This window comes from Capsicum annuum, chromosome 7 (genome assembly GCF_002878395.1).
Source record: "Capsicum annuum cultivar UCD-10X-F1 chromosome 7, UCD10Xv1.1, whole genome shotgun sequence".
Lineage (NCBI taxonomy): Eukaryota > Viridiplantae > Streptophyta > Magnoliopsida > Solanales > Solanaceae > Capsicum > Capsicum annuum.
Genome location: NC_061117.1, coordinates 56564815 through 56591978, shown reverse-complemented (window position 1 = coordinate 56591978; position 27164 = coordinate 56564815). Strand labels below are relative to the sequence as shown.

General features: G+C 36.4%; 1 protein-coding gene across 2 annotated transcripts; it reads right to left on the bottom strand.

Moving 5' to 3' along the window:
* Window positions 1–16412: 16412 nt before the first annotated feature.
* Window positions 16413–26927, bottom strand: LOC107877917 (proteasome subunit beta type-7-A). Of its 2 annotated transcripts, XM_016724723.2 has the most exons (9): window positions 26740–26927; window positions 26300–26451; window positions 17842–17983; window positions 17600–17696; window positions 17434–17503; window positions 17228–17332; window positions 17040–17138; window positions 16813–16897; window positions 16413–16699 (listed from the first exon to the last, which is right to left on the bottom strand). In XM_016724723.2, exons 2-9 carry the CDS (start codon window positions 26426–26428, stop codon window positions 16623–16625), a joined length of 804 nt encoding a protein of 267 aa, XP_016580209.1. In that variant the 5' UTR covers window positions 26429–26451; window positions 26740–26927; the 3' UTR covers window positions 16413–16622. The 2 variants fall into 2 exon arrangements, with proteins under 2 accessions (XP_016580209.1, XP_047249501.1); XM_047393545.1 differs by lacking the exon at window positions 17228–17332 and having other exon boundaries at window positions 26740–26922.
* Between the last annotated feature and the right edge of the window lie 237 nt (window positions 26928–27164).

The following is a 27164-nucleotide window of genomic DNA, read 5'->3' as shown; positions in this document are numbered from 1 at the left end:
AGGTCAAATTGGAGACACAAATCTTCTCATGCCCTTGACAATTTGGATATTGTCATGAAAAAATAAGCCTAAGTCAGAAAGTTTATGGTCTTCTCAGTATTCTTGTCTCAAATAAGCTCAAAAATATGAAAGAGGTTCAGAAAGATGCTAACTGATTCAATACACTGCAAAAGGAACCTGAGTAATTTAAAAAATGTTAAGTCTGGGACCTGGTCCTGAGATCTCTTTTAAGAACAATTCTGAAATAAAGTGGTGAATTAGAATACAAAAGTTGAGGCTGTGATTGACCAAGCTAGCCTGATCTACTAAATGCATTAGCGTCTTGTAACGACCCGATTTATCTGGAACCAAAATGTCACACGGTGCTCATGATCCCGAAGGACCACAATCTAACCCTCTACTGATATATGTACCTGAGCACTGCATAATATAGATAATCAATGCAGAAACTGGCCATAAGGTTCAAAACATCTAAAAATACTCAAAACTGAGAACCAAATACTGATACAACTGTCGAAAAAAAGCCTCTAAACTATCTAAACTGTGGATTTGATGGGACATGTCCCTAACTAACTTCGTCTACTAAAACTAAAAAAACTTGATGCAATAATAAACTCAGGATCATCCTCGAATAAAAAGGACTCACTACTACGTCTACTTCTGCTAACTAGGACTGAGTTGCTAATGGTACTCTGTATCTCGTGCCTTTGAACCTATGGTGTCAAATAAAACACCATAGCGTAAATGTGTCAGTACAAGAATATACTGAGTATGAAGATGAGGTAAGGCTAAATGCAAGGGCTTATGCATGAACAATTACTTTTTTGAATAATCATGAGAATACTGAATGCAAACATATGCATGAATGCACAAACCATAACTAAAATCATCATGACTCTGAATACTGAAACTCGAATACAACTTTACTGCCATTTGAACTCACTACTAAGATTGAGATATTGAATAAATGAATCTCTTAATACCGATAATTGAGTACGAATTTGAAATCAATCTTATCTAGAGAGTGATCTCAAAGACTAATGATACTGAAATTGATTAACTGAATCTACTTATATCAATGACTAAACTCTGAGCTTGTTGCACTCGACTGACTGAATCTGAGATCAAACCTCTCTAACGTGTGATCCCTTAATCTACAATCAATAATAAGAAATGATCATGTCTAATATCAAAACTATCTAACGAAAGATCTCTGAATCTGATAATGAGAATAATCACTGAATCTTAGAATGAGATCAGGCCTATTTGATGGGTGATCTCTGGATTCGATAATAAGAATACTCAACTGAATCTGAGGCTGATATTAAGCCTATCTAACGGGTGATCTTTGGATCTAATAATGAGATTACATAACTAAATCTGAGACTGAGATCAAGCCTATCTAACGGGTGATCTCTCGATCTAATAATGATATTACTTAACTAAATTTGTCACTGAGATCAAGCCTATCTAACAAGTGATCTCTAGATTTGATAATGAGATTACTCAACTGAATCTGAGACTGAGATCAAGCCTATCTAATGAGTAATCTCTGGATCTGATAATAAGATTACTCAACTGAATCTGAGATTGAGATCAAGCCTATCTAATGGGTGATCTCTGAATCTAATAATGAGATTACTCAATAAATTTACGTGGGACCATGCCTATCTAGCTGTTGGCCCATGATTTAATGGAACTATCTGAGTTCCTTACTGAGATAGATGACTATATCTGACAGTCCTGATTTTTGAGTTCTACTCTAAAGACTGATACTGAAACTGCAACTTTAAGAGTGCTCACTTAACCGACATGCCCCGAATCTGAACTGATGAGATCCAACCTGTAACCTCAGATAGAAGGGTGTCAATACCATGCCATGGGTAAAGACCTCAACTCTGGTCAAGCCTCTCTAACGGGTGACCCTCACAGGAAGTCAAGCCTAAGGCAGTATAACAGTCAAGTCTTATTCTAATGGGTGATTCCTGCTCCTACGCTGGCTACGCAGTTCTAGAGTTTAGGGATTGCTCCTAACGACTCTGCCTTTCTAATGGGAACTTTTCATCCCTACACTCGTTCAGTGCTAGCTCCTACGCCCAACTGAAAGACTCTAAACTGATTCTCAACTAAACTAAACTGAGCTGAATTTAATACTGATTATGTTTCTCGAATGATTGGACTGAGTTAAATGGAATTCAGTTGGTTCCGTATCTGATGGAATATTACTAAATCTTGTTATCTGACTGAATGATACTGAGCTCTGGAAAGATTACTCAAATACTACTGAGGTCTGGATGGAACACTCGAATACTACTAGATCTGAACTAAGTACTGAACTGAGGCTAGAATACTAGCGATACTAAGATTTCCAAGAATACTGAGTTTTCTTACTTTCTGTATCTATCTGAGAGTACAGAGTTCTATAACTCACTGAGTTCTGAGAATCGTGGATTGACTGAGATTATCAAGAAAACTGACACGGGCTCTAGACTGCAGGCTAATTTGTCGGGTATAAATACCCCTAGGACTCGATAACATAAAAGTAAAACATAGCCATTCTTGAATAATCAAGATCATAGATATTCATTCATCATAACAATCACTAAAGCATCTCTTTAAGCATTTAGAAATCATAAATATGTGATAGTATAGGGAGATATGCTATTGGCTCATACTCTATTTAACAACATCTTACATCTGACACTAAACATGTATTAAAGTCTTAGCATGTATCAAAGAGAACATAATTGGGGAATTTCATGCTATCATATCACAATTCATTCACTAAGATTTTTCAACAAACACTTGGCATGCATGGGTTCGCACATAATTGGGGATTTCTAGTCAACATGCTAAAATGGCTCTAATTCCTTCACATAAGCATTTTATCAAACATATGGGGAGCATGCTTTGCTTATTCAGTAAATACTACACTTTATTGACATGAACACATCACTTAACAAAAAACTTGAAGAGGGCTTATCATGGACATCACATAAATATCACATAATAGGGTCAAAGCTTGAAAACCTTGTAAACAAAATATGAATTAAAAACTCAATAATAGCATGAACTCCAATTTCAATTCACATGAATCATGAAAACTCATAAACATATGAATCTTTGAATTTAGAAAAGGATTCTTGAGCTTTTTGGATGAAAGGGACCCAAGAATCAACATCTGCATATCTTAGGGAAACTCTTTCTTGAAGGCTCTTGGAGAGATTCTTGATTTCTTGATTTCTCTTTATTTTCCTTGAAGAAGAAAGAAGGGTTTTGAATTTATAGAAACCTTACTTTCTGATGTTAAGGATGAGAAATGAAGTTATGAGCCTTGATCAGATATAAATAGGGGCTGAAAAAAGTGGGAAAAAAAACCAAGAAGCTCTTTTAAAAATAAGTTAAAATACTAAACGGGGCTACGACGGTCAAAGAGACAGTCCGACGCTTAGTCTGATGGTCCATCGGATCATTCGTCATACATTGGTCATAAAAAGATACGCTGCCTCGATGCGATGGTCCCAGTGATGGTCTGTCACAGCCTCGACGGTCCATCATCCTGGCCGTCGTACTTGGGCCAGAAAAGGGAGTTACTGCCTTTGTTGCAATGATCTGGGTGACGGTCCATCGCAAGCTCGATGGTCCGCCAACCCAGCCTTCGTACTTGGGCAGTTTCGACTATTTTCAGTAAAATGGCCACAACTTCCTCGTCCGATGTCGGATTTTAACGAAATTGGTATCGATGAAAATATTATTCAATGCTCTACATGAAAAAATGTTGATATTAGGGAAATTCTACACGGTTAAAAATATTTCTCACTTGAGAAAACACTTCTCAACCTTTTAGGGACAGATTTACACTTTGCTGAACACCCTCTAAGGCTTAGACTATGAGAGAATTTTTCGGGGTCTTACAATATCTCCCCCTTGGAAACATTCTTCGTCGAATATCACTTGGTAGGCTAAGAATACTGATCGACTAAACTCACTTAAGGTACGAGAACATCTGAAACATAATCATGCAACTGAAACTAGTGATATATTGATCTCTCATACTGGACACGCATATTTGATGCATAGAATACTCGACTGAAGCTACGCATAAGCTGAATTCTCATAATGGACATAAATTTTCGATGCATGGACTCATAACTGAGTTGATCTCATGAATGCATGACTGAATACACTAAAAAACTAAACTTTTTCTACTGAACATGCATATCTAATGCATGAATGTCTGACTGAACTGACTCTCAGAAGCATGACTGGCTATGCAATAATAACTGATGTTAACTTCATAAGGAGAGTTTTAACATGCAACTGAATGACTCTAAGGACATGAAAGCATCACAATAGTATAGGGTATATCCCCCTTGGGACTCTATGTCCCTCTAAAAATACTTTGCTGAAATTTTAGGGTGGTGCATGAGGCACCTAGGAACTGGGTCATGATTGATCATCTGAGATCGAAAACTAATGCATGAATCATGCTAAAATATAAGCTCAAATGGGGGTGAAGAATCTAACTATGCATATCATAAAGATGAAGGACTCATAACATACCTAAATCTATATTAAGGAACCTTTCCTGATCATGGTGAGCCTGAAGCACATGGAGTTTGTTCTGACGCTGACCACTATTGGCCCCGGAAGGGGCACCCTACTAATGAAACCCTCTACCCCTCTGAGCTAGCACTCTACATTCTAGAATTTTGTAGCTTAGATTACCAAACCCAAAGAACACATCACTACTGGCTCTACACACACCTAGGTAGCTCTTACCACACTCTCCACAAAGTGGATAGGTACGAACACCACAAGCACTACTCTGGGATTTGGAACCTAGCGCTCTATCATAACTAATATCCCCAAACTTTGGTGTGGGTACACTAGCTGAGGATAGAGCTGGGACTGAAAACTTTTGACTATGCTGAAAACGGCTACCACCCTAGGATCCTGCCTGAGAGAAACTATGACTTCCTGTTCTAGCTCTCTTACTCTCTCTCTCTCTCTCTCTTACCTTATCTTTCTCAATCTACTGCGCATGCATCATTAGTCTAGCAAGGTCCATATCTTTATTGAGTATAGCATCCCTACACTCCTTCAAAACTAACCCGAATACACCAGTCACAAACTTACTCATACTCGCTCTAGGGTCATCTATCAAGTTAGGAGCATACTTAGCTAACTAGTTGAACTTAAGACAATACTCTTTCACTCTCATGGATCCTTACCTTAGGTTAATAAACTCTTCTACCTCAACCTATCTTATCTGTAGCAGGAAAAAATTATCTAAAAATGCATCCTAAAACTTTTGCCAAGTCACAGAAGCTGCACCCTCCTCTCTACTCTTCTCCCACATCACTGCTAATCATGAGAAATATCCTTCAGCCTATAGGATGCTAAGTCTACACTCTCCTCCTCAAAAATATAAATAATCTAGGTGATCTTCCTCACCTCCTCTAGAAAAAGTTATGGGTCTCACCTGCTACTGACCCAAAGAATTTTGGCGGGCTCATCCTCATGAAATCTAATTCTGGCTGCAGCTGAACCCCCATCTTGCTGAGTTAGGGCCACAGCCTGACGGTTCCCCTGAACATTAGCCATCATAGCTTGGGCTAGCACATGAAAAGCTACCCAAAACTCGGTGTGTGACACACTCTCATTCTCAGGATCTACTGGCTGAGGTGGCTGGCCATCAACCCTATGAGCACTATCTCTGCGAGGAGGCATACTGTGTAAATAGAATATAAAGGTGTATTATACTGAGGATCAACTTGATCTCATGCTCACTCACACGACATGAATACTGAAAGAAGGAAAACTGCTCCTAAAAACACCTTATAGACTCTTGTACATAAATGTGGTGCGTAACACACCCATGCACAAGACTTTTCTAGATGTATCTTTTCAGAATCCCTAGGACACTATTGAACCTTAGGCTTTGATACCAAGTTTGTAACAACCCGATTTATCTAAAATCAAAATGTCACATGGTGCTCATGATCTCGAAGGACAAAAAGCTAATCCTCTACTAATATCTGTACCTGAGCACTGCATAATATAGATAATCAATGTAAAAACTGGCCATAAGGTTCAAAATAGCTAAAAACACTCAAAAATGAAAACTGAATACTGATACATCTGTCCGAAAAACCTCTAAACTGTCTAAACTGTGAAGTTGATGGGACAAGTAGCCAACTAAATTCGTATAGTAAAAATAAACAAAACTTAATGCAATAATAAACTAAGGATCATCCTTAAATGAAAAGGACTCACTATTATGTCTACTGCTGCTGACTGGGACTGAGCTGCTAAGGGTACTCTGGATCTCGTGCCTTTGAACCTATGGTGTAAAATAAAACACCATATCGTAAATGCGTCAGTACAAGAATGTACTTAGTATGAAGATGAGGTAAGGCTAAATGCAAGGGCTTATGCATGAACAATTACTTATCTGAATAATCATGAGAATACTGAATGCGAACATATACATGAATGCACAAACCATAGCTAAAATCATCATGACTCTGAATACTGAAACTCGAATACTACTTTACTATCATCTTAACTCACTACTAATACTGAGATACTGAATAACTAAATCTCCTGATATCGATAACTGAGTATTGAAGTTGAGATTAGTCTTATCTAGCAAATGATCTCGAAGATTGATGATACTGAAACTGATTCACTAAATCTACTCATATCAATGACTGAACTCTGAGCTTGTTGCTCTCGACTGACTGAATCTGAGATCAAACCTCTCTAACGGGTGATCCCTTAATCTATGATCAATGATAAAAAATAATCATGTCTGAGATCAAACCTATCTAGCGGAAGATCTCTGAATCTGATAATGAGAATAATCACTAAATCTGAGAATGAGATCAGGCCTATCTGATAAGTGATCTCTAGATCTGATAATAAGAATACTCAACTGAATCTGAGACTGAGATCAAGCCTATCTAATGGGTGATCTCTGGATTTGATAATTAGATTACTCAACTAAATCTGAGACTGAGATCAAGCCTATCTAACGGGTAATCTCTGGATCTGATAATGAGATTACTCAACTGAATCTGACACTGACATCAAGCCTATCTAACGGGTGATCTCTTGATCTGATAATGAGATTAGTCAACTGAATTTGAGACTGATATCAAGCCTATCTAATGGGTGATCTTTGGATCTGATAATAAGATTACTCAACTGAATTTGAGACTGAGATCAACCCTATCTAATGGGTGATCTCCGGATCTAATAATGAGATTACTCAATAACTTTATATGGGACCATGCCTATCTAGCGGGTGTTCCATGAGTCAATGAAACTATCTGAGTTCCTTACTGAGATACATGATTGTATCTGGCAGTCCTGAATTTTGAGTTCTACTCTGAAGATTGATGCTGAAACTGTAACTGTGGGAGTGCTCACTTAACTGACATGCCTCGAATCTAAATTGGTGGAGTCCAACCTATAACCTCTGCTGGAAGAGTGTCAATACCGTTCCATGGGTAAAGACCTCAAATCTGATCAAGCCTCTCCAACGGGTGACCCTCAGAGAAAGTCAAGCCAAAGGAAGTATAATAGTCAAGCCTTATTCTAATGGGTGACTCCTGCTCCTGCGCTGGCTACGTAGTTCTGGAGTTCAGGGATTACTCCTAACGACTCTGCCTCTCTAACAGGGAGCTGTCATCCCTGCACTCGCTCGGTGCTAGCTCTTACTCCCAACTAAAAGTCTCTGAAATGATTCTCAACTAAACTAAACTAATCTGAATCGGATACTGATCATGTTTCTTGAATGATCGGATTGAGTTAAGATGAATTCACTTGGTTCCATATCTGACAGAATATTACTGAATCTCGTTATCTAACTGAATGATACTGAGCTCTAAAAAGATTACTCGAATACTACTAAGGTCTGGACCAAAGACTCGAATACTACTAGATCTGAGCTGAGTACTGAACAGAGGCTAGAATACTAGCGTTACTAAGATTACTGAGAATACTGAGTTTTTTTATATTTTTATCTATCTGAGATTACAGAGTTCTATAACTCACTGAGTTCTGAGAATTGTGGCTTGACTTAGATTATTGAGAAAACTAATGTGGGCTCTAGACTGCAGCTAATTTATTGGGTATAAATACCCCTAGGACTCGATAACATAAAAGTAAAACATAGCCATTCTTTAATAATCAAGATCATGGACATTCATTCACCATCACAATCACTAAAGCATCTCTTCAAGCATTTAGAAGTCATAAACATGTGATAGTATAGGGAGACATGCTATTGGCTCATACTCCATTCGATGAGGTCTTAGATCAGAAACTCAGCATATATTAAAGTCTTAGCATGTGTTGAAGAGCACATAATTGGGGAATTTCATGCTATCATATCACAATTCATTCACTAAGGCTTTTCAACAAACACTTGGCATGCATGGGTTTGCACACAATTGGGGATTTCTAGTCAACATGCTATAATGGCTCTAATTCCTTCACATAAGCATTTTATCAAATATATGGGGAGCATGCTTTGCTCAATCAACAACTCCTATACTTAATTGATATGAACACATCACTTATCAAGCAACTTGAGGAGGGTTTATCATGGACATCACATAAATATCACATACTAGGGTCAAAACTTTAAAACCTTGTAAACAAAACATGAATTAAAAACTCAATAATAGCATAAACTCCAATTTCAATTCACATGAATCATGAAAACTCATAAACATAAGCATCTTTGAATTTAGAAAAGGATTCTTGAGCTTCTTGGATGAGGGGTCCCAAGAATCAATAGCTGCATATCTTAGGGAAACTCTTTCTTTAAGGCTCTCGGAGATTCTTGATTTCTTGATTTCTCTTAATTTTTCTTGAAGAAGAAAGAAGGGTTTTGATTTTGTAGAAATCCTAGCTTTATGTTAAGGATGAGAAATGAAGTTGTTTGCCTTGATCGGATATAAATAGGGGTTGAAAAAAATGGGAAAAAGACCAAAAACCCCTTTTAAAAATGAGTTTAAAATACTGAATGGGGGATGCGACGGTTGAAGAAACTATCCGTTGCTTAGTCTGACGGTTCGTCAGATCGTCCATTGCATATTGGTCATAAAAAGAACACGTTGCCTTGATACGAAGGTCCATCGCAACCTCGATAGTCTATCATCCTAGTTGTCGCTCTTGGGCCAGAAAAGGGAGTTACTGCCTTTGCTGCGACGGTCTGGGCGATGGTCCATCACAAGCTCAACGGTCCACCAACCCGGCCGTCACACCTGGGCGGTTCCGACTGCTTTTAGAAAAATGGCCATCACTTCCTCATCCGATGTCGGATTTTGACAAAATTGGTATCGATGGAAAGCTTATTCAATGCTCTACATGATAAAAAATTGATATTAGGGAAATTATACATGGTTCAAAATATTTCTCACTTGGGAAGACACTTCTAAACCTTTTAGGGCTAGATTTACACTTTGATAAATACGCTCTAAGGCTCAGACTATGAGAGAATTTTGCAGGGTCTTACACGTCTCTTCCTAAAATTGGCTATGATTAGGAGACAGGTATCCTTGGTAAGGTAAATACATATTGGTCTAACTCAGTCCTATACCTTTGCAGATCTACACTTATGGGAACTGTTTTGGAGGAAAATAGTTGAGGCAAACACAAATAGAGAATTCACTCAAGAAAGAGATGGACATGGTCACATCTCATAGGTTAGTACCAAATCAATGTGCTTTAAAAATCATAAAATATTTGTTTAAAAAATCTATATGTTCTTCCTAATCTGAACAAAAATTGTTAATTCACAGCAAATATGAAGAGTCACCCTATTTTAGTCATTGCATCAATTCAAAAGGCACCTTTTAAATGTCAAATGGTCACCTCTATTAATTACAAAATCAAATATATTAATTCTCACTCTTATCCAAATTAACTCAAATTATCTTTCTAAATCGTCCTCATTTCTAAACTAACCTGTTCCATTTCTTTCTCTCTCACAAAAAACCTCAAAATGGTAGACACTCTGTCTTCTTCAACCCCCGTAAAAGAATCTTCTTCTGATCTTCCTCAGGAATCACAAAGTGTTTTACTCAATTGGCCTTCCCTTAAAGTTCCTAACACCCCAAATGAATCCATTTTAGAAAATCCAAAAATAGAACAATTTGATTCTCTAACGTCTAGAACCATGGAAAATGACATGCCTAGAACTTTGGGACATGTCGTATGGTCACCTCAAGCATACATGTACTAGAGGTCTCCCCGTAACCCAACATAAACATCTCATCATATCACGAGATTTGAAGGAACTCCAATTTACAAGTTAAGATCGCGGAATAATATTATAAGTCGACACTTGATACATTATAATAACTATGCCAAAGTTACCAGTTGTTCACAATACCTCTATACAAAACCATAGTTAATAAATATAATGTCGGGACAAGATCCCGTCTATAGCCAAACCAAGTCTTAAAGAGACTAAGTCTAAAGATAGAGACTAAGAGATAACGTCTTCTGAAGTAATGAAGCTACCACTTCAAGTCAAGCATGAACCACCTCGATCTACAAGTCACTGTGTGGGAAAAGAAGAAGATGCTCTGGAATCTACATTGCATGGGGATGTAGCATCCAGAGATGGTTAGTAGTTAGAATGCTAGCATGTAACTCAAGGGTAAGATAAAATAACATTATTATTTAACAACAAGATAATATACATATATATCATCATTCATAGTCATATGCTCACCCTTACACATAGGCACTTCATATGCTACACAAGAACTCAAGGTTCATCAACGCTTTTACTCATAGGTTTATCAACGTTCTTACTCATATGCATAGATATACACAATATGTTCATATTAAACCACAATAGGTACAAGACTTAGAATGCGTTCTCAAATCATTCATAAGGCATGGAGTGAAGAATTTCCAACCGAGTTAGCCCATTAGGTCAGTCTCATTGCCATTTTATTAAACGTAGAACTTGAATTACTAGTTGTCTCACCGGTCTAGGAACTCAAATCACTAGCCGTCTCATTTAATTGAACTAAGCACTCGAATTACTAGTCTTATCACTGGTCTAGGAACTCAAATCACTAGCCTTGTCATTTGGCGAGATATTCTAACCTCAAGAGATCTCTTTATACTGGGAACTCGAATCACTATCCATGTCATTAGACGAGGAACTCGAATCACCTATTGTTCATTAGAATAGGAACTCGAATCACTAGTTATCTTATTAAATGAGGAACTAGAATCACCAGCCATTATTAGTCAATATTTGAACTCTTAACCCATTGGTCCATGCACTTATGTTCATATAATTCTTATCATATTTAGGGCTTTGGCTCACTTAGCCAATTCAATATTTTACATGACCACATGGTCCCCATGGGAGCCTTCATTGCTCAACCATCTCAATAGTCCAATTCATTCATTCAAATCATCATATAATTCAATTCGTGGTCCTCAACCCACACAAGCCATTCACATATCATTAACAACATTCTATCATATTTTTGCCACACTTGGTTCCATACACAATTCAAGTTTATTTTCATATCTAGGGATTTACCCTTTCATTAGCCATCAACTAACAAAATTATGGATTTCATAATACATGACTTATAATACTTTCAAAATATCATTCAACAAATATTCATACTCGTGGGCCATTGCCCTAGCTCAACACATTGTCAATTATACAACTAGTCATTTTACTTAGATATTTTCACAAACACCTTGTGTTCTTACCTTTGCCAAGATTATTTTCATGGTAGAAATCATCAAGACTACGGTTACTCAAGACCCTTGTGTTAAACAACATACAATAAACACCCACATATACAATCTACCATCAAATACATGAATCAACACAAGTACAAGCATGAATCATCATTATTTATTGTTAGGTAACAAAATCATTTTCATTTGCTTCAAAACCACCATGTACACTTACTAATTCAATTGTGAAATACATAGGTTTAGAGTTATTTAGAAAGGGAAAGAGATACATGCCTTAAACAAGATGACACACCAATAATCTTGACTTCTTCTTGCCACAAGATAAACACCTCCAAACCCTAGCCTCCAATTTTGCTTCAAGAGAATTTAGAGTGTTTAGGATGCTTAAGTCTTGTAAAATGATGACGTAAGGGGATACTATGCCTTATATAAGGAGAGGGTTTAGGGTTTTAGTCGTGGGAAATAACCAAAAGGTCCTTGGTTAAAAGTTGGAAAGTCCACACATATAGGGGTATGACTCCCCCTTATGGTTCATATGGAAATCGTGACCTAGGGCATGAGTGGTACCCTAACTCATACCATAGGATTCTCCTAGGTTAACCATACTATTATAGGTACAAAAGGGTACCTTTAAGTTGTAACCAAAGGGTATGACTCAACCCCTAACTCATAAGCTCCATCTGTGACCAAAACAACCCACTCTAGGTTAGGTTTTCACTCCATACAGTTGAGTAGTATATGACTCGTAAGCATGATTACGACCAAGGTATGTCCTTATATGGAGGTCAGTACATTACCTTAACTTACTACCTATGATACGAAAGGGTAGGCATGATGGGTACAAGTCGTGACCTAGGGTATGACTCAAGCACCCCAACTGTATCCACTCCAGAGACACAAAAAGGTTGTTGTTTTCCAAATGGTCCAAGGTCTAGGTGTTTCAACCCTCTCCCACTTTGATAGGTGAGTATAGATCCAATTTAACACCTCAATCATACACCAAAGAAAGTTTTTCACATTCGTCTAGGTTAAATTTCCACCACCACCATGATTAATTCAATGTTATGTAAAGAATTTTAAAATCAAATGAGTGCTAAATTGATGGAAAAACTTATCTTGAATGAGGAAATCGATAGAAAATTAAAGAAAATGCCTCTATAGGGTTGGGGAATAATAATGTTGAGTTATGAAATTGAAACCCATAAAAAATAGATTATATACTGCTATCATCCCGCTACAGCAGCCTCAGCTTTTTTCAGCACGGATAATCTTCAATAAAACAGTCATAATATTTTACGTGAGAAGCAGATTAACAAACGGTCATTTGTGTCGGAAAGAAGACCTAAATCTTTATTTTAGTGGGTACGGGGACTCTGGACTCACAAATTCTTCTATTCTAGGAGAGGTTCTCTTTTGAACTTGACTCTAGTTTAAACTTAGCCCGAAACTAAATCGGTAAGAACACTTCCAACTTAACTTCATACTAGGGGTATTTTATGACCTTAATTCATAACTAATGCACTTACATACCAAGGAATTGATCCTAACACCTATGATGAATGAGATTCATATACTTTTATTACATATATTTTCAATAACGATGGAATAAGTCATTACATATAAAAAGTGAATGTGAAAAGTTCACTGATATAAATATATATAGTAGGTATTGGGTGAAAGTGTATAATTAAATTATATAATAAATGTATATGTTTAATATTTCATATATATGTGTATGTGCGCGTACGCACATGTGTATAAATTGTCTTTTCCTTTATTTGCTTGTTCATTATATATATATATATATATATATATATATATATATGCATTATAAAATGACTATATATTAATTAAATATTTATTAAATAAGACATAAAAAAATAGATATGAATGACTTTTTCTCTTTTAACTATCTCCATTATATTGGAGGAAAGATTAAAAAAAAAGGCTATAAAATTATATTTGATTATTATAGAAAAGCAAGAATCAAATTTATTTTTTTTAAAGAAAAGAAAGGGCAGCAAAAAATAAAAAGAAGAAACAAATAAAGAACAAGACAAAAAAGAAGCAGAACAATTGAAGGTTAAAAATATTTTCCCGGAAAAATGCTATAAAATGAAAAATTCAATCTTTGGCCATTCACATAACATTGGTTTGGCCTACCCGATGGACATTTTTGTTCATTCCCCATTTCGGATAGTATTATAATAAAGGGTAAATAACATAAATCTCAATATTTTAAAATATAATTATTTTTTTCTTTTTTTTAATTAAAATTTTCTCTTCTGATTTTAATTATTCTTATACATTACTATTTATGTATCTGAACTAACTAATTTAACTATAATTAAGAAAATAAAATATTTGTATTAAATACATAGCAATTAATTCTATATTTATAGAATTGTGATTATGTAACCGTTAAATTCAATAACAGATTTTCAATTTCAAAATTTTGAAACAACAAAATAATTTCAGCGATCAGAATTAAAAATTGAGGAATTTCTTGCATCCGAATTGCATCCCCTATAATTGTATACATTGGAAATCAATATTAATTTAATATACAACAAAACTAAAACAAGTTTTTTTCAAAACTTGAAAACATAAAACTATGCTTAATATTCATACCTAATATTCTTTCATATTCATAACAATGCTATGTATATATATGCTGAAATGAACACACCTCAACTTGTCTAACAGAGTCATATGCATAATTGTGTTACATCTAACACTGTTAATGCATGCATATACACTCTGTAATGTATATGTTCTGAAAATACAATAGTTTAAAAGTATTTGTTTCAACACATACACATAACAAAATTACGTACATGGAATGATATACATAATTATGCTATGTATAACACTGTTAATGCATAACATATACAGAACAAATTTAAGTATATGAGCTTATATACATAATAATGTTATGTATATGGCATGAAGTAACAACAAATTCCATACATATGTATATGGTGTGACATAAAAACTCTCTACAATGTCAAATTCCATACATATACATACCTGTTTTTCTTTTTTTTTTCTCCCTCTTTTTTCTTTTCTTTCAATAAGAAAGATACCACCAGCATCGATCCAAACTTTCTCGTGCATCTTACCACGTATAAGACAAAATAAGATTTGTGTGTTTGTTGTTTATACAAGACAAGGATTTTGGTCTGCATGCATAAAAATTAGTGCTAATAATCTTGTGTTTTCGAGTGTAATTGTAAGGGAAGGACTCCTCCTAAAGCCAATCCAAATTCCAGTGAAGCTCATAAGGCCGTTTTAAAATGGCTCTCAAACACTCCTTTATTTCGCCTTCTACCTCTTGTACATTACAGTCCAATTACTACTCTTATGCCCTTCACCACCCTTTCAGAATCAGCAAAACATCACAAATCTTTCACACCGTTCTCTCAATCACCTTCTCCTGATTTCCCCAATTCTTTCATTCCTAAGTCTACACCTTCTCCGTTTTTTCTTTATTTCCTCGAAAAAGACGAATAGGAAGAAGAAAAGAAAAAAGTAAATGAGGAAGAAGAAGAAGAAGAAGAAGAAGAAGAAGAAGAAACCCAACAGTTAAATGAATCGTAAAACAAATCGTAAAATGAATAAGAAAGAGAAGTTTAGGTAATAGAGATTTATTAGAAAACAAATACCAATTCAAAATGATATATTATGTAATTTACTCCTTAATACAGATTCCTTGATTTTAGTCGTTTTGTAAGGTAAAAAGGCTATAAATAGGGAGGTAGAGTTATGTATATGAATTTTAAAGAGAGAAGTTGTAAAAATGGTATATTTATAATTAGTTTTGAGATTTGAGATAAAGTTGTAGTTCTAACTAATTTTTCCTTTTTAAAATGACTTTAGAACATAAATACTCCCTCCGTTCGATTTTACTTGGCACATTTTGACTAAAATTAATTAATTATTTTACCATAATACTCCATTTAAATAATGTTTACATTATGTTTTGAAATTAATTTAGAGAAAAAATAATTAATGCTAAGGGTAAAAAAGGAAAAAAGAAGTCTTTTCTTGATATGTCAAAAATGATAAGTAAAAGTAGAAATCCAATTCAAAAATTAGTGACAAGTAAAAGCAAACGGAGGGAGTACGGAGTAGTTATTTTAGTTACTTCTTTCTCTAATTTGTTTGATGATATTGAACTTGTCTTCTCTTTTTGAGAGTTTGTGAGCTTTGATAAAACTTGTGTTGAACCTTATTTAGAATAGGAGGTTGCGGGATGAATTCAATTCTGTTGTTGGTCTTCTTCCTGGTTTACGTGTTTTCTTTGGATTAATCAAAAGAGTTCTCAGGGTTTAATATCTTTTGGTTGCTTTTGATTTCTCTGTTTGTGTTTAAGCTTCCATCCTTTAATTTCTTGTTATTAGTTAAGAGTTTCTTTAGGTTCTAGTTTCAATAATGCATTAAACCTTTTGATTGCTTTTGATTTCTCTGTTTGAGTTTAATCTTCTATCCTTTAGTTACTTGTTATCAGTAGTGTTTCTTTAGGTTCTAGTTTCGATATTGCATCCGATGTTGATCCCAACAATGTCATAGTCATACAAACATGCAAGTGTGAGCACAAATGATACTACATGTGATCCTGGAAGCCAGTGCTTCAAAATAATTGACAGCACAAGGGCGACAAAAACTACAAAATCCTTTCTTGAAATCATCAAACCAATCATTCATTTTCTAGAGAGGAATTTCTTTGGAAGCTAAAATTGATAACATAGTAGTTCCGTTAAGACTTGCAATTGAAACTTTTCCAATACTTAAATACTCATGGAATTGTTTCACAGTATCATAGTTCAAGGAAATCCATATCGATTATATCATTGCAGTACAAGTCATTCTTCCATGGCGTCTCCACCTTCAATCCCATTCACAATTTCTCTCTGTGGTGTAATCTTTGTACTGAGGACCCCTGCAAGCACAAACAATTCCAGCAGACCATATTAGCAAAATTCCATTCAGAATCCTAATAAACACGATACCTACTTAATTACATTGAAGGTTGAGAAGTCTGAGAACACTTACCAGTCTTTTTAGAGAACGGGTAACCCTTTTGTGGATAGGTGCGGGGATTAGGTGATAAATGGTTTCTTAAGTACTCCGTGTTTCCCTAATAATTAAGATAAAGAGTTCAGAAACCACAAGCTATCATAAACAGAAAACGGTATTATGCATTCATGCTGAAAATTCTGTTAGTATCGCTTGAAAGAGAGCATTATTTTTCCAAGTAGGTTCACTTAAAGGGGACTGACCTTTGTTATCACACAGATATCGACATTGCTCCCGCTACCAAGGTCATTGAACACTCCAGACAATATGGCCTCTGCTACTAGCTTTATTCCTTCATCCCTCTGCAACAGAATCAATCAACATTCAGGATTCACAATACATTTACCAGCCAAATGCAGCAAACTACTGTAGCTAATAGAAACAAACTCACACTCATCCCCTCCCGGTATTTTGACTCAAAGATAGCCATTGCTGCGAGGGAACCAGAGCCCATTGTAGCATATGGTAGAGTATCAGTTGATCCATGTGGATAAATCTGAGACACAATCCATGTACCAAATAGCCAGAATGATGGCATTGCCAGAAAATACACACACACACACACAATATTCAAATATAAATGTGAACACTACTTACAGTATGAAGATGTGGCCCTGTGACATCAACACCACCAAGGACCAAAGCAGCTGAGACATGGCCCTGGTAGCTGTTAGAGAGAACATAGTTAGGTTTGTTGGATTAACATTTTATGAACTCAAAGATACTACCATGCCTCCAAGGAATATTAACACTAGCAACTTACCTGAAAAGGTGGGACTTCAAAAGAGTAAGAGCTGTCACAACCCTGGATTCACGACCAGTGTGATGCCTGTGAAGCTTCAGCTGGGAACTCACCATGTCTTAAGAATAACAGTTGCTAATTAAGAGATGACATAGATAGATAGATATACCGAGAGAGATAGAGCATGATTTAATACTTCAAGGGAGAAGTTATATAGCAAACAATTTCCCAAAAGTGCAAGAATATGGATAAAAACTCATTACCGGTCACTGCCTCAGTATCAGCAGCTGTCCCAGCTCCACAACAATATATATTAGGAGCCATGTAATGAATTTTCTCACAGTTTTTATCTGCGACTATTGGTCCTTCCGTTGCCTGTGTGTCTGCTCCAAGTATAACACCATCCTGAACAAAAATCATGCTTAAGAAGTTGATTATAAAAGCAGCATCTCCAGATTCTGCGTGAGTTGTGCAGAATTGAACAGATAAAGCACCAAAAAAAGGTCACTTCTAACAAGCATGTTATAATAAGTTTTAAGCATTATTTGTAAGTCTGCTGATTCATCATGAAAGGGCTCATGGAAATCAACCAGAGTACTACTGATAAAGCCACACTACTGTCCATAAAAACGACAGAAGGTGCTGCGTATCTAGAAATTCTGTAAAGTAGGGTAACAGAGATAAAGAAGTGAAGCAGCAGCAATCTTTGATTAATACTATTCATTGAAATGCAAATAACTCCTCATATAGTTTTTGATCAACATTGTGATATTCACTTCATTACATGGAAGACAGCCTAAACGTGTTTTGAGATGGTGAAACTAAATGGAGGAAGTATAATCAATTGAATGAAGTTAGTACCACAAAGTAGAAACTAAATGGTCTAGCCTCCCAAACAATGAACCACATGATCTACCGTTTTTGTCCTATAAGCATGATGCCCCTGCTCTTCTAGACTAGATCTTTAAAGATTAAATTCTTCTTGTGACCTCCTCAACAGTGCTTCCTGCACTTTCAAGCAGAGAAGTACACATAATCTCCACCTAATTTCCTCTCTTGCTAGTTGTTAGGAAACTGACCAAAAACTGAAGAAGTAGTCGGTTTCATTATTTTAAAGATTACAAACTGCTATGGTTGTTAATTCCGATGTAGATGAATTCTAATGAGACTAAACATTGAAGTAAAGCACCGACAGAACTAAGCTTTACATTTCTACACTAATATATACTAACATATTGAGTAAAAAGAACACAGATTGCAGGCAACTCATGCATATGGTTAGACTATGAACTTACGAGATAATACATTTTTTTAATCAAGAGTTTACAAGGAAATACGTGCAGCATTAAGTGGCATTTTAATTTTTTTTTTTTTTTTTTTTTTTTGGTTCTCCTTTTTTCAAAGTAGTTTTGATGTCAAAATTCTGGTTAGATGAACCACATTAATATCAACGAAAAAGAATGCAAGATCATACAATTTTACATAATAAAAGAAAGGCAGATCATACAAGCAGCCATCTCAAGGATCACCTTATCAAACGCTCTAGTCAGTTGCTGATTATGTTGAATGATTACATCATGATTACAGAAAAGACATAAAATCCCCTGTGAACTTGTCGTCTAAACTTATTCAACACTTCAACTTTTCAGACAATTATTTACCCCCCCTCCTAATTCTTTTTGAAGTGAATAAATACCACTCTTAAGGTTGACGTGGCATTAAAAAAGAGATATATAAAAACGCATAATTCTATTTTTTAAACAAAAAGTGGTCCCACCAATATGTATATAATAGGAAAAAGAAAAGGAAAAAGGAAAAATACCCCTTCTCCCCGTCCCACTTCCTTTTTTCTTCCAACCCCCCTTTCTATTCCTGCAACCCCCATTCTTCAAACCCCCCCACTCTTTCTCCTTTCCTAAATCCCCTCCCCACCACACACCACCTGTACATTTCATCTACATCTTCTTTTTTATTTTTTTCCTTCTAATTTTCTCTTTTTTATTAAGATAAACTAAAGAGAGCAAAATCATCAATAGAATTAGACAAAATCATCAAAAATTCACTCTTACTAAAACTGCAATTTCTGTCAATTTTTTTTTAAAAAATCATATTAACATAGTTTAATATTTTAATAATTTCAAGAAATAAGTAGTGTTGAAATTTATGAGAATTAGAATTTTTTGATATCAAAATGTCGGAAATGAAGATATGTTTTTTTTCCCTTGAAGGATCTAGGACTCTAGGTAGATGCATCTCCATATTTTATTTTTTTTTGCAAATTTCTTTGCCTCAAACACCAAAAAGAGAGAAGTCAATACGAAATTTAATGGATGATTCATCTCTGCAATTTCATAAAGAGGAAGTAAACCTTACTCTTCGAAAAAAATTGGTGAAATATTGTTTGAAGAAATTACAACAACATAATACCTAGTGTATTCCCACATAGTGGGGTCTTGGGAGGGTAGAGTGTACGCAGATCATACCACTACCTCAGGTGAAGTAGAGAGACTGTTTCCAATAGACCCCTGGCTTAGAACCGATAACAGTATAAAAAGCACAAAGGATAAGTGCAAAATAAAATAACACTGCTTGCAACAAGATAATACTACAACCACAAGATAAAAATAAGAACTATCTAACCGAAATCATAGACCTCACACAACACCACGAATAAAAACTACTAACACGAAAGACCGCTCCTTTTTTGTTACCAACACACTCCCACCCCTAACCCTCTACCCTAATTTGCGTCCTCCACACCTTCCTATCAAGGGTCATGTCCTCTGTAAGACGTAACTGCTCCATATCATGCCTAATCACCTCCCTCCAATATTTCTTCGGTCTACCTCTACCCCGCCTAAAACCATCGATAGCTAGTGTCTCACACCTCTGCAATGGAGCATCCGATCCCCTCCTCATCACGTGCCCGAACCAACGTAACCTCATTTCTCGCATCTTATCCCCCATCGAAGCAACTCCCACCTTCTCCCGAATAATCTCATTCCTCACCCTATCTTTCCTGGTATGTCCACACATCCATCGCAATATTCGCATCTCCGCCACCTTCAACTTTTGGATGTGTGAGTTCTTAACTGGCCAACATTCCAATCCATACAACATAGCCGGCCGGACTGCCACTCTGTAGAACTTACCTTTAAGCTTCGGGGACACCTTCTTATCACATAAGACTCCCGAAGCAAGTCTTCATTTCAACCAGCCTGCCCCAATACGATGCGTGACATCCTCATCAATCTCGCCATTGCCCTAAATCATAGACCCCAGATACTTGAAACTCTCCCTCTTCTGAACGACCTGCGAGTCCAGCTTCACCACCACTCCATCCTCCTGCGACACTTTACTAAACTTACACTCCAAGTAATCTGTCTTGATTTTGCTCAACCGAAATCCTTTAGACTCGAGCGTCTGTCTCCAAATCTCCAACTTATCATTAACTCCTTCCCGATTCTCGTTAATCAGTACCACATCATCCGCAAATAACATACACCAAGGCACCTGCCCTTGAATATGTCGCGTCAAAACATCCAGCACCAAGGCAAATAAAAACGGGCTAAGGGTTGATCCCTGGTGCAACCCTATCAAAACTGAAAAATGCTCCGAATCCCCCACCTACCGTCCTCACACAAGTCTTCGCCCCGTCATACATGTCCTGGATCGACCTAGTGTACGCCACGAGCACCCCTCTAACCTCCAAGCACCTCCACAAAATCTCCCTCAGAACTCTATCATATGCCTTTTTTAGATCAATAAACGCCATGTGCAAGTCCTTCTTTCTCTTCCGAAACTGCTCCACTAATCTCCTCACGAGGTGAATGACCTCAGTGGTCGAGCGACCTGGCATGAAACTGAATTGATTCTCAGAGATATTCACGATCCCTCTCAGCCTCAACTCTACCACCCTTCCTGAACCTTCATAGTATGACTCAACAACTTAATGCCTCTATAGTTGTTGCAACTCTGAATGTCTCCTTTGTTCTTATATAAAGGAACTATCGAACTCCACCTACAAGCTTCCAGCATCTTTGCAGTCCTAAAAATGATATTAAACAACCTAGTTAACCACTCAAAACCTGCCCCACTAGTGCTCTTCCAAAAATCCACTGAAATCTCGTCCGGCCCCGTCGCCCTACCTCGCCGCATCCTGCGAATAACCCCCTTGACCTCCTCAACCTTGATACGCCTACAATAACCATAATCGCGACTCTCTTCAGACTTCTCCAAGTCCCCTAACACAAAACCTTTGTCCCCCTCGTTGTTTAAAAGTTTATGAAAGTAGGACTGCCACCTTTCCTTAATAAGGGCATCCTCAACCAACACTGTACTATCCTCTCCCTTAATGCACTTCACTTAGTCAAGGTCACGAGCCCTTCGCTCCCTGGCCTTGGCAAGCCTATACAACTTCTAATCCCCTCCTTTCTCCTCTAACGCCACATACAAGCTCTCAAAAGCTGTTGTCTTAGCCGCCGTAACCCCTAATTTGGCCTCTTTTCTAGCAACCTTATACTCCTCCTTATACGTCTGCCTTTCCTGATCATCCTTGCTATCCACCAACTTAGCATAAGCTGTCTTCTTAGACTCCACCTTCTCTTAACATCTTCGTTCCACCACCAATCTCCTTGATGCTTGCCAGATCGACCTCTCGAGACACCCAACACCTTTTTAGCGGTCTCTCTAATGCAACTGGCAGTCGTCTCCCACATACTATCCACATCCCCTTTACTCTCCCAAGCCCCCCTACTCTTCAACTTCTCCCCTATTTTCAAAGCACTAGCCAAAGTCAAGAAACCCCACTTAATCCTGGGCCGAGCCTCCACACTCTTCTTCTTTTTGCCCTTATAGATAATCAAGTCCATCACCAACAACCTATGCTGAGTCGAAAGATTTTCGTTAGGTATTACTTTACAGTCTTTACATAGCACTCTATCACCCTTCCTAAGGAGCATAAAGTCTATCTGAGTCTTGGCCACTGAACTACGAAACGTGATAAGGTGATCCTCCTTCAAAAAGCTTGAATTCGCTATCCATAACCCAAAAGCTCTAGAAAAATCCAACAAAGAAGCTCCACCTTCATTTCGCTCCCCAAAACAGAAACCGCCATGCACATCATCATAACCTCTCGACAAAGCCCGAATATGCCCATTGAAATCCCCTCCCACGACAAGCAGTGCTCGGGATGCTACTCACCACCTCATCTAAAACCTCCCAAAAGACCTTCTCCTCCTCGTCCAAACCTACTTGCGGGGCATAGGCACTAATAACGTTCACTGTAGACCCTCCAATGACCAACTTAATAGACATCAACCTATCACTAACTCTCTTAACCTCTACCACCTGCTCCATAAGTTCTTCGTCTACAAAAATACCTACCCTATTTTTATGTCGCACGCTACCCGAATACCACAACTTATAACCATCCACATCTCTCGCCTTAGTGCCTACCCATTTAGTTTAGGGGTAGGCACTAACGGAAAAAAGAGTTGGATGAAGATTGAAGTAGGTGAGGGTATAGGGGGATGACAAAATAAGAAAGAGGGTGTGGGGAGGGGGGGTTAAAGAAGAAAGTGAGGGTAATTTCTTTTTTAATTTTTATCATATATATATAATATATGTATATATATATATATATATATATATATATATATATATATATATATATATATAATTAGCGGGACCATCTTTAAAAAAAAATTACCTGGATCTGACGTGGCAATGATATGACGCGTGTGTAATGCATCTCCCACTATGACAGTGGTATTATATTTGCAGTGTGGTATTTAATTCACTCGAAAGTTGTTTAGAAGGTATATAAACGTTTATAAAGTTAAAGTGCCAAAGTAAGTTTGACGGACAAGTTTAGGGGGATTTTATGTCTTTCTCTCAAGATTATTTTCAACAAATTGTATGATTTTTGCGATGTCATATGATTCTATTGCTATATTATAACTAAAGCACAACATTATTTAGAGAAGAATTTCCAATGCATGTGGTCATACAAAAATAAGGTAATCATGGAGCACAATAATGTCAGAACATCTTTCCTCTTGGTGGCTCTCATTCTCATAACTTTTGTTCTCTATTCCAAACATCTGTGAATTGCCGGAAGAAAACAAAATTCACTCCTCTTTTTCGCACTAGAAATATAATAATTTTCTTCACACTGAATTAGGTCCTAAGCAGTGTTATGAAAGACATAGTTTAGGCACACCATAATGGAAAAGGCATAGCCAAAATGCTTTATGCATGACTGTAGTGAAACTACACTGAGGAGCTAGCTTTCTTAACTGAGGCCTTCAACCTGTAAGGTTTTGGTCTAATGTTTTATGTCCTTATTTCAAGGAATACCCAGATCTAAATGAGGTCTTCAAATTCTACTTCTTTTTGCCCCAAGACAACTGATGAGGGCGCATCCATCGTAAGACCATTTAAACTTTCCCTGTTAATTTATGTACTTAAAGAAAGAAAAAAGTGCAGAAGCAAGTCCTAATCTGCGAACACCAGCAATCTCCACCTCGTGCAGGCTCCTCTCTCTCTTCACCACAAAATCTTCATCAATGTAGCTTCTACTGCTTCTATTTTCTTTTTTCCGTATCATTATCGTATTAACTTTTTCAAGTATATTAAGAGGAAAGAAGTCCTCAAAGGGGTTCACTTCACGCCTCGAGGCATACCATCTCACTTTTTTCCAAATTTTTGTAAATAGAATACAAGCACTAAGCTGTTGAAGATGCAACATCTTGCTACTTCAGATTAACAGAACAAACCATATTTAGAAAAAGAAGAGGTTGAACTGAAAACATTGTGTGAATGGAATGAGAGGATGGAGAACTAAGAGCACATTGAAGGCTTCCTTCCAACAGTTCTTTTCTATCTCTCAATCAAAGACGTGATAGTGTGGCATGTAGCAAAATGCGACGATAATTTTTTCACCACTTAAAATTCAAAAAGAGACTTGCAAGTTTAGAATAAGAAAGAGCTAGAGGAGTTGACAACTTTGTTGTAGTCATACAATTGGGATAATAAGATGGAACTGGTAGGGACTTATAAATGTGGGAGAACCACCCTTGACAAGTTTCCAACAAATCAAGTACAACAGCCATTGAAAGAAGAGGACAGGGGCTTTAGCTTCTGATGAATCGACAAATTAAATCATCCAAGAGAATGAACTTTTATTGTCTAAGAAACAGAGCTATTTTGAAAAAAAAAGGGGGCAGTCCGGTGCACTAAAGCTACCACTATGCGCGGTGTCCGGGGAAGGACCCCACCACAAGGGTGTATCGTACGCAGCCTTATCTTACATTTCTGCCAGAGGCTATTTCTAAGGCTTGAACCCGTGACCTCCTGGTCACATGGCAGCAACTTTACCAGTTACTCCAAGGCTCAAACAGAGCTATTTTGATTTTTTAAAATTTGAGGCCATGGAAAATTATTCATTTTAATAGGTATTTCTTATGTAAGAGACCAGAGAAGATGTAAATTATCTTGTTATATACGGTAACGTTTGAATCGTGACATTTAATGCTAAACCGATTTATGGAAAAGTTGTGCCTACCACCAGGAGCCATGGAACACTTGCTATAGAGCTGGTAATAAGGCAGGAGAAGACGAGGTAGCGTGAAATAGCATCCCACAAGCTGATATGTGGTCAACATAGAGGGACAGGAACTTTATAAATCACAAAAGTCAAAATCAATCATACAAAATATCAGATTAAAGCTCTATTTAAACAACCTCCAACAAGTCTGTTGCAAGTAGAAAAGCCATGAATAGCCATCTTCCATCACCAGGAAGATTCAATTCAAACAGCATAGAGTCGTGCTTCTATTAGCATGCACAAAGAGCCATCCTCCGCTCCTGCCACGCGGAACTAATTTCAGAACCCTTTTCTCCCGTACAATCTTAGTGTGGCTGCTCATGTTGACCTTTACTCAATCTATTAATAAGGGATCTGGGCAAATCTTCTTATTGAAATAGAGCATATAAAGATGTTTAATAGTTATTTCTAATGAGCAAAAGTAACTAGATCTCAAAAACAGATCTTTTCTGGGGCATCATATCTCAGAATCACCCTAAAGATAAATAGATGTACAAATAAAAGAGCAAAACATATTTAATTACCTTTCTCAAAAAAAAAAAAAAAAAAAAAAAAAAAAATAAAAAAACATTTAATTACCTTTATAAAAAAAAAAAAAAAAAAAAAGAGCAAAACTTTATAAACAACACTAAGTAGGAATATATCTGACATGGAATTACATAAAGTGCAGTAATGCACATCCTTGTCCTTACATCAGTACGGTATGAACAATTTGGACTCTTATGTTGATTAGTGTGCCAGCCGTAACTCAACTATGTTTATTATGCCGACATAAATAAGCTTACATCCACTCTTGTAGTTTGGGAAGAATATAGATAATGAATGATCTGTTAATGTTCATAGCATATGACTCGTACGGACACAGGTTCCACACGAAAGACAGGCAACATTATCTAACCTTGAGATGATCACTGGATATTCTAATATTCATTGTCCTTTTTATCTCTAATACAAAAGACAAGTTGGCAGCACTATTATCGTTAACAAACGTTGTGTGTGTATTGGCCACAAAACTATATCAACAGGTCTACTGAGTCACGAAGGCCGATAGAAAATTATACGCAGACGTGTAGATGAAAAATGTGTGGGATATAAGAATCAGAAATAAATACCTGAAAAATTAAGCCGACGATGGTAGTACCAGTCTTGAGAAAAGGAGGAGAACGAAGTCCTTTACTGACTAACATCTCATTCCTTCTACACAAATCAAAACTAAACCCACCATTTTGTGGAACATCCATTTTTACCGATCTCCAAATTAAACCTACCCAAAAATTGTCTAAATTAGTACAACTCTGAATCAATCGTAAGAAACATTATTAAACTAAACTTGTAAGTAGCCAGCAACTTACCACCATTATCATCAAGGCTCAGAAAACCCATTAATAAACAATAATTAATACTATTTTCACTACGAGATTCTCTATTTAATAGTAAGTAAAAAATAATTAATACTATTTTCACTACGCGATTCTATAGTTAATAGTAAGTAAAAAAAAAAATAAAGACTCAAAGACGGAGAGAAAAAATACAAAAAATGGAGAGAACTTACCACAAGATTTCGAAAGAAAACGCAGAGAAAATGAAGACAAGGATGAGGAACGAAGAGAAGAGGTGCAGAGTTTTTTGGAGAGCTTAGGAGAAGTTACGACAACATATGATTTTTTTTTTCGGTGAAATACGAAAACATATGATTGATTTTGTGTTTGACCAGTGAATTTATCGTTGCCCGTTATAAAAGACTCTGGTTAGCATATTTTATGTAAAGTTATAAATACTATTATGTAAAGTTATAAATACTATTTTAAATTAAAAGAAATTATGAATTTACATCAATTAAAATTCATGTAAAATACAAAATAGAAATAAAAATAATCTAGATAAGAATAAATAAATAATTAAATAATACAACATCATTATTGTAATTTTTATCATTAAAAAATAGAAAAAACATGAAGTAAATACATGATTTTTTAA

What these genes read in the sequence shown, in the direction of transcription:
- LOC107877917 (XM_016724723.2), bottom strand. Translation starts at nt 26,428, where the DNA reads ATGGATGTTCCACAAAATGGTGGGTTTAGTTTTGATTTGTGTAGAAGG. An exon ending in TTGAAGTCCCACCTTTTCAG is followed by an intron (nt 17,504 to 17,599) that starts GTAAGTTGCTAG and finishes TCTCTCTAACAG; the next exon opens with CTACCAGGGCCATGTCTCAG. An exon ending in AATACCGGGAGGGGATGAGT is followed by an intron (nt 17,139 to 17,227) that starts GTGAGTTTGTTT and finishes ATTCTGTTGCAG; the next exon opens with AGGGATGAAGGAATAAAGCT.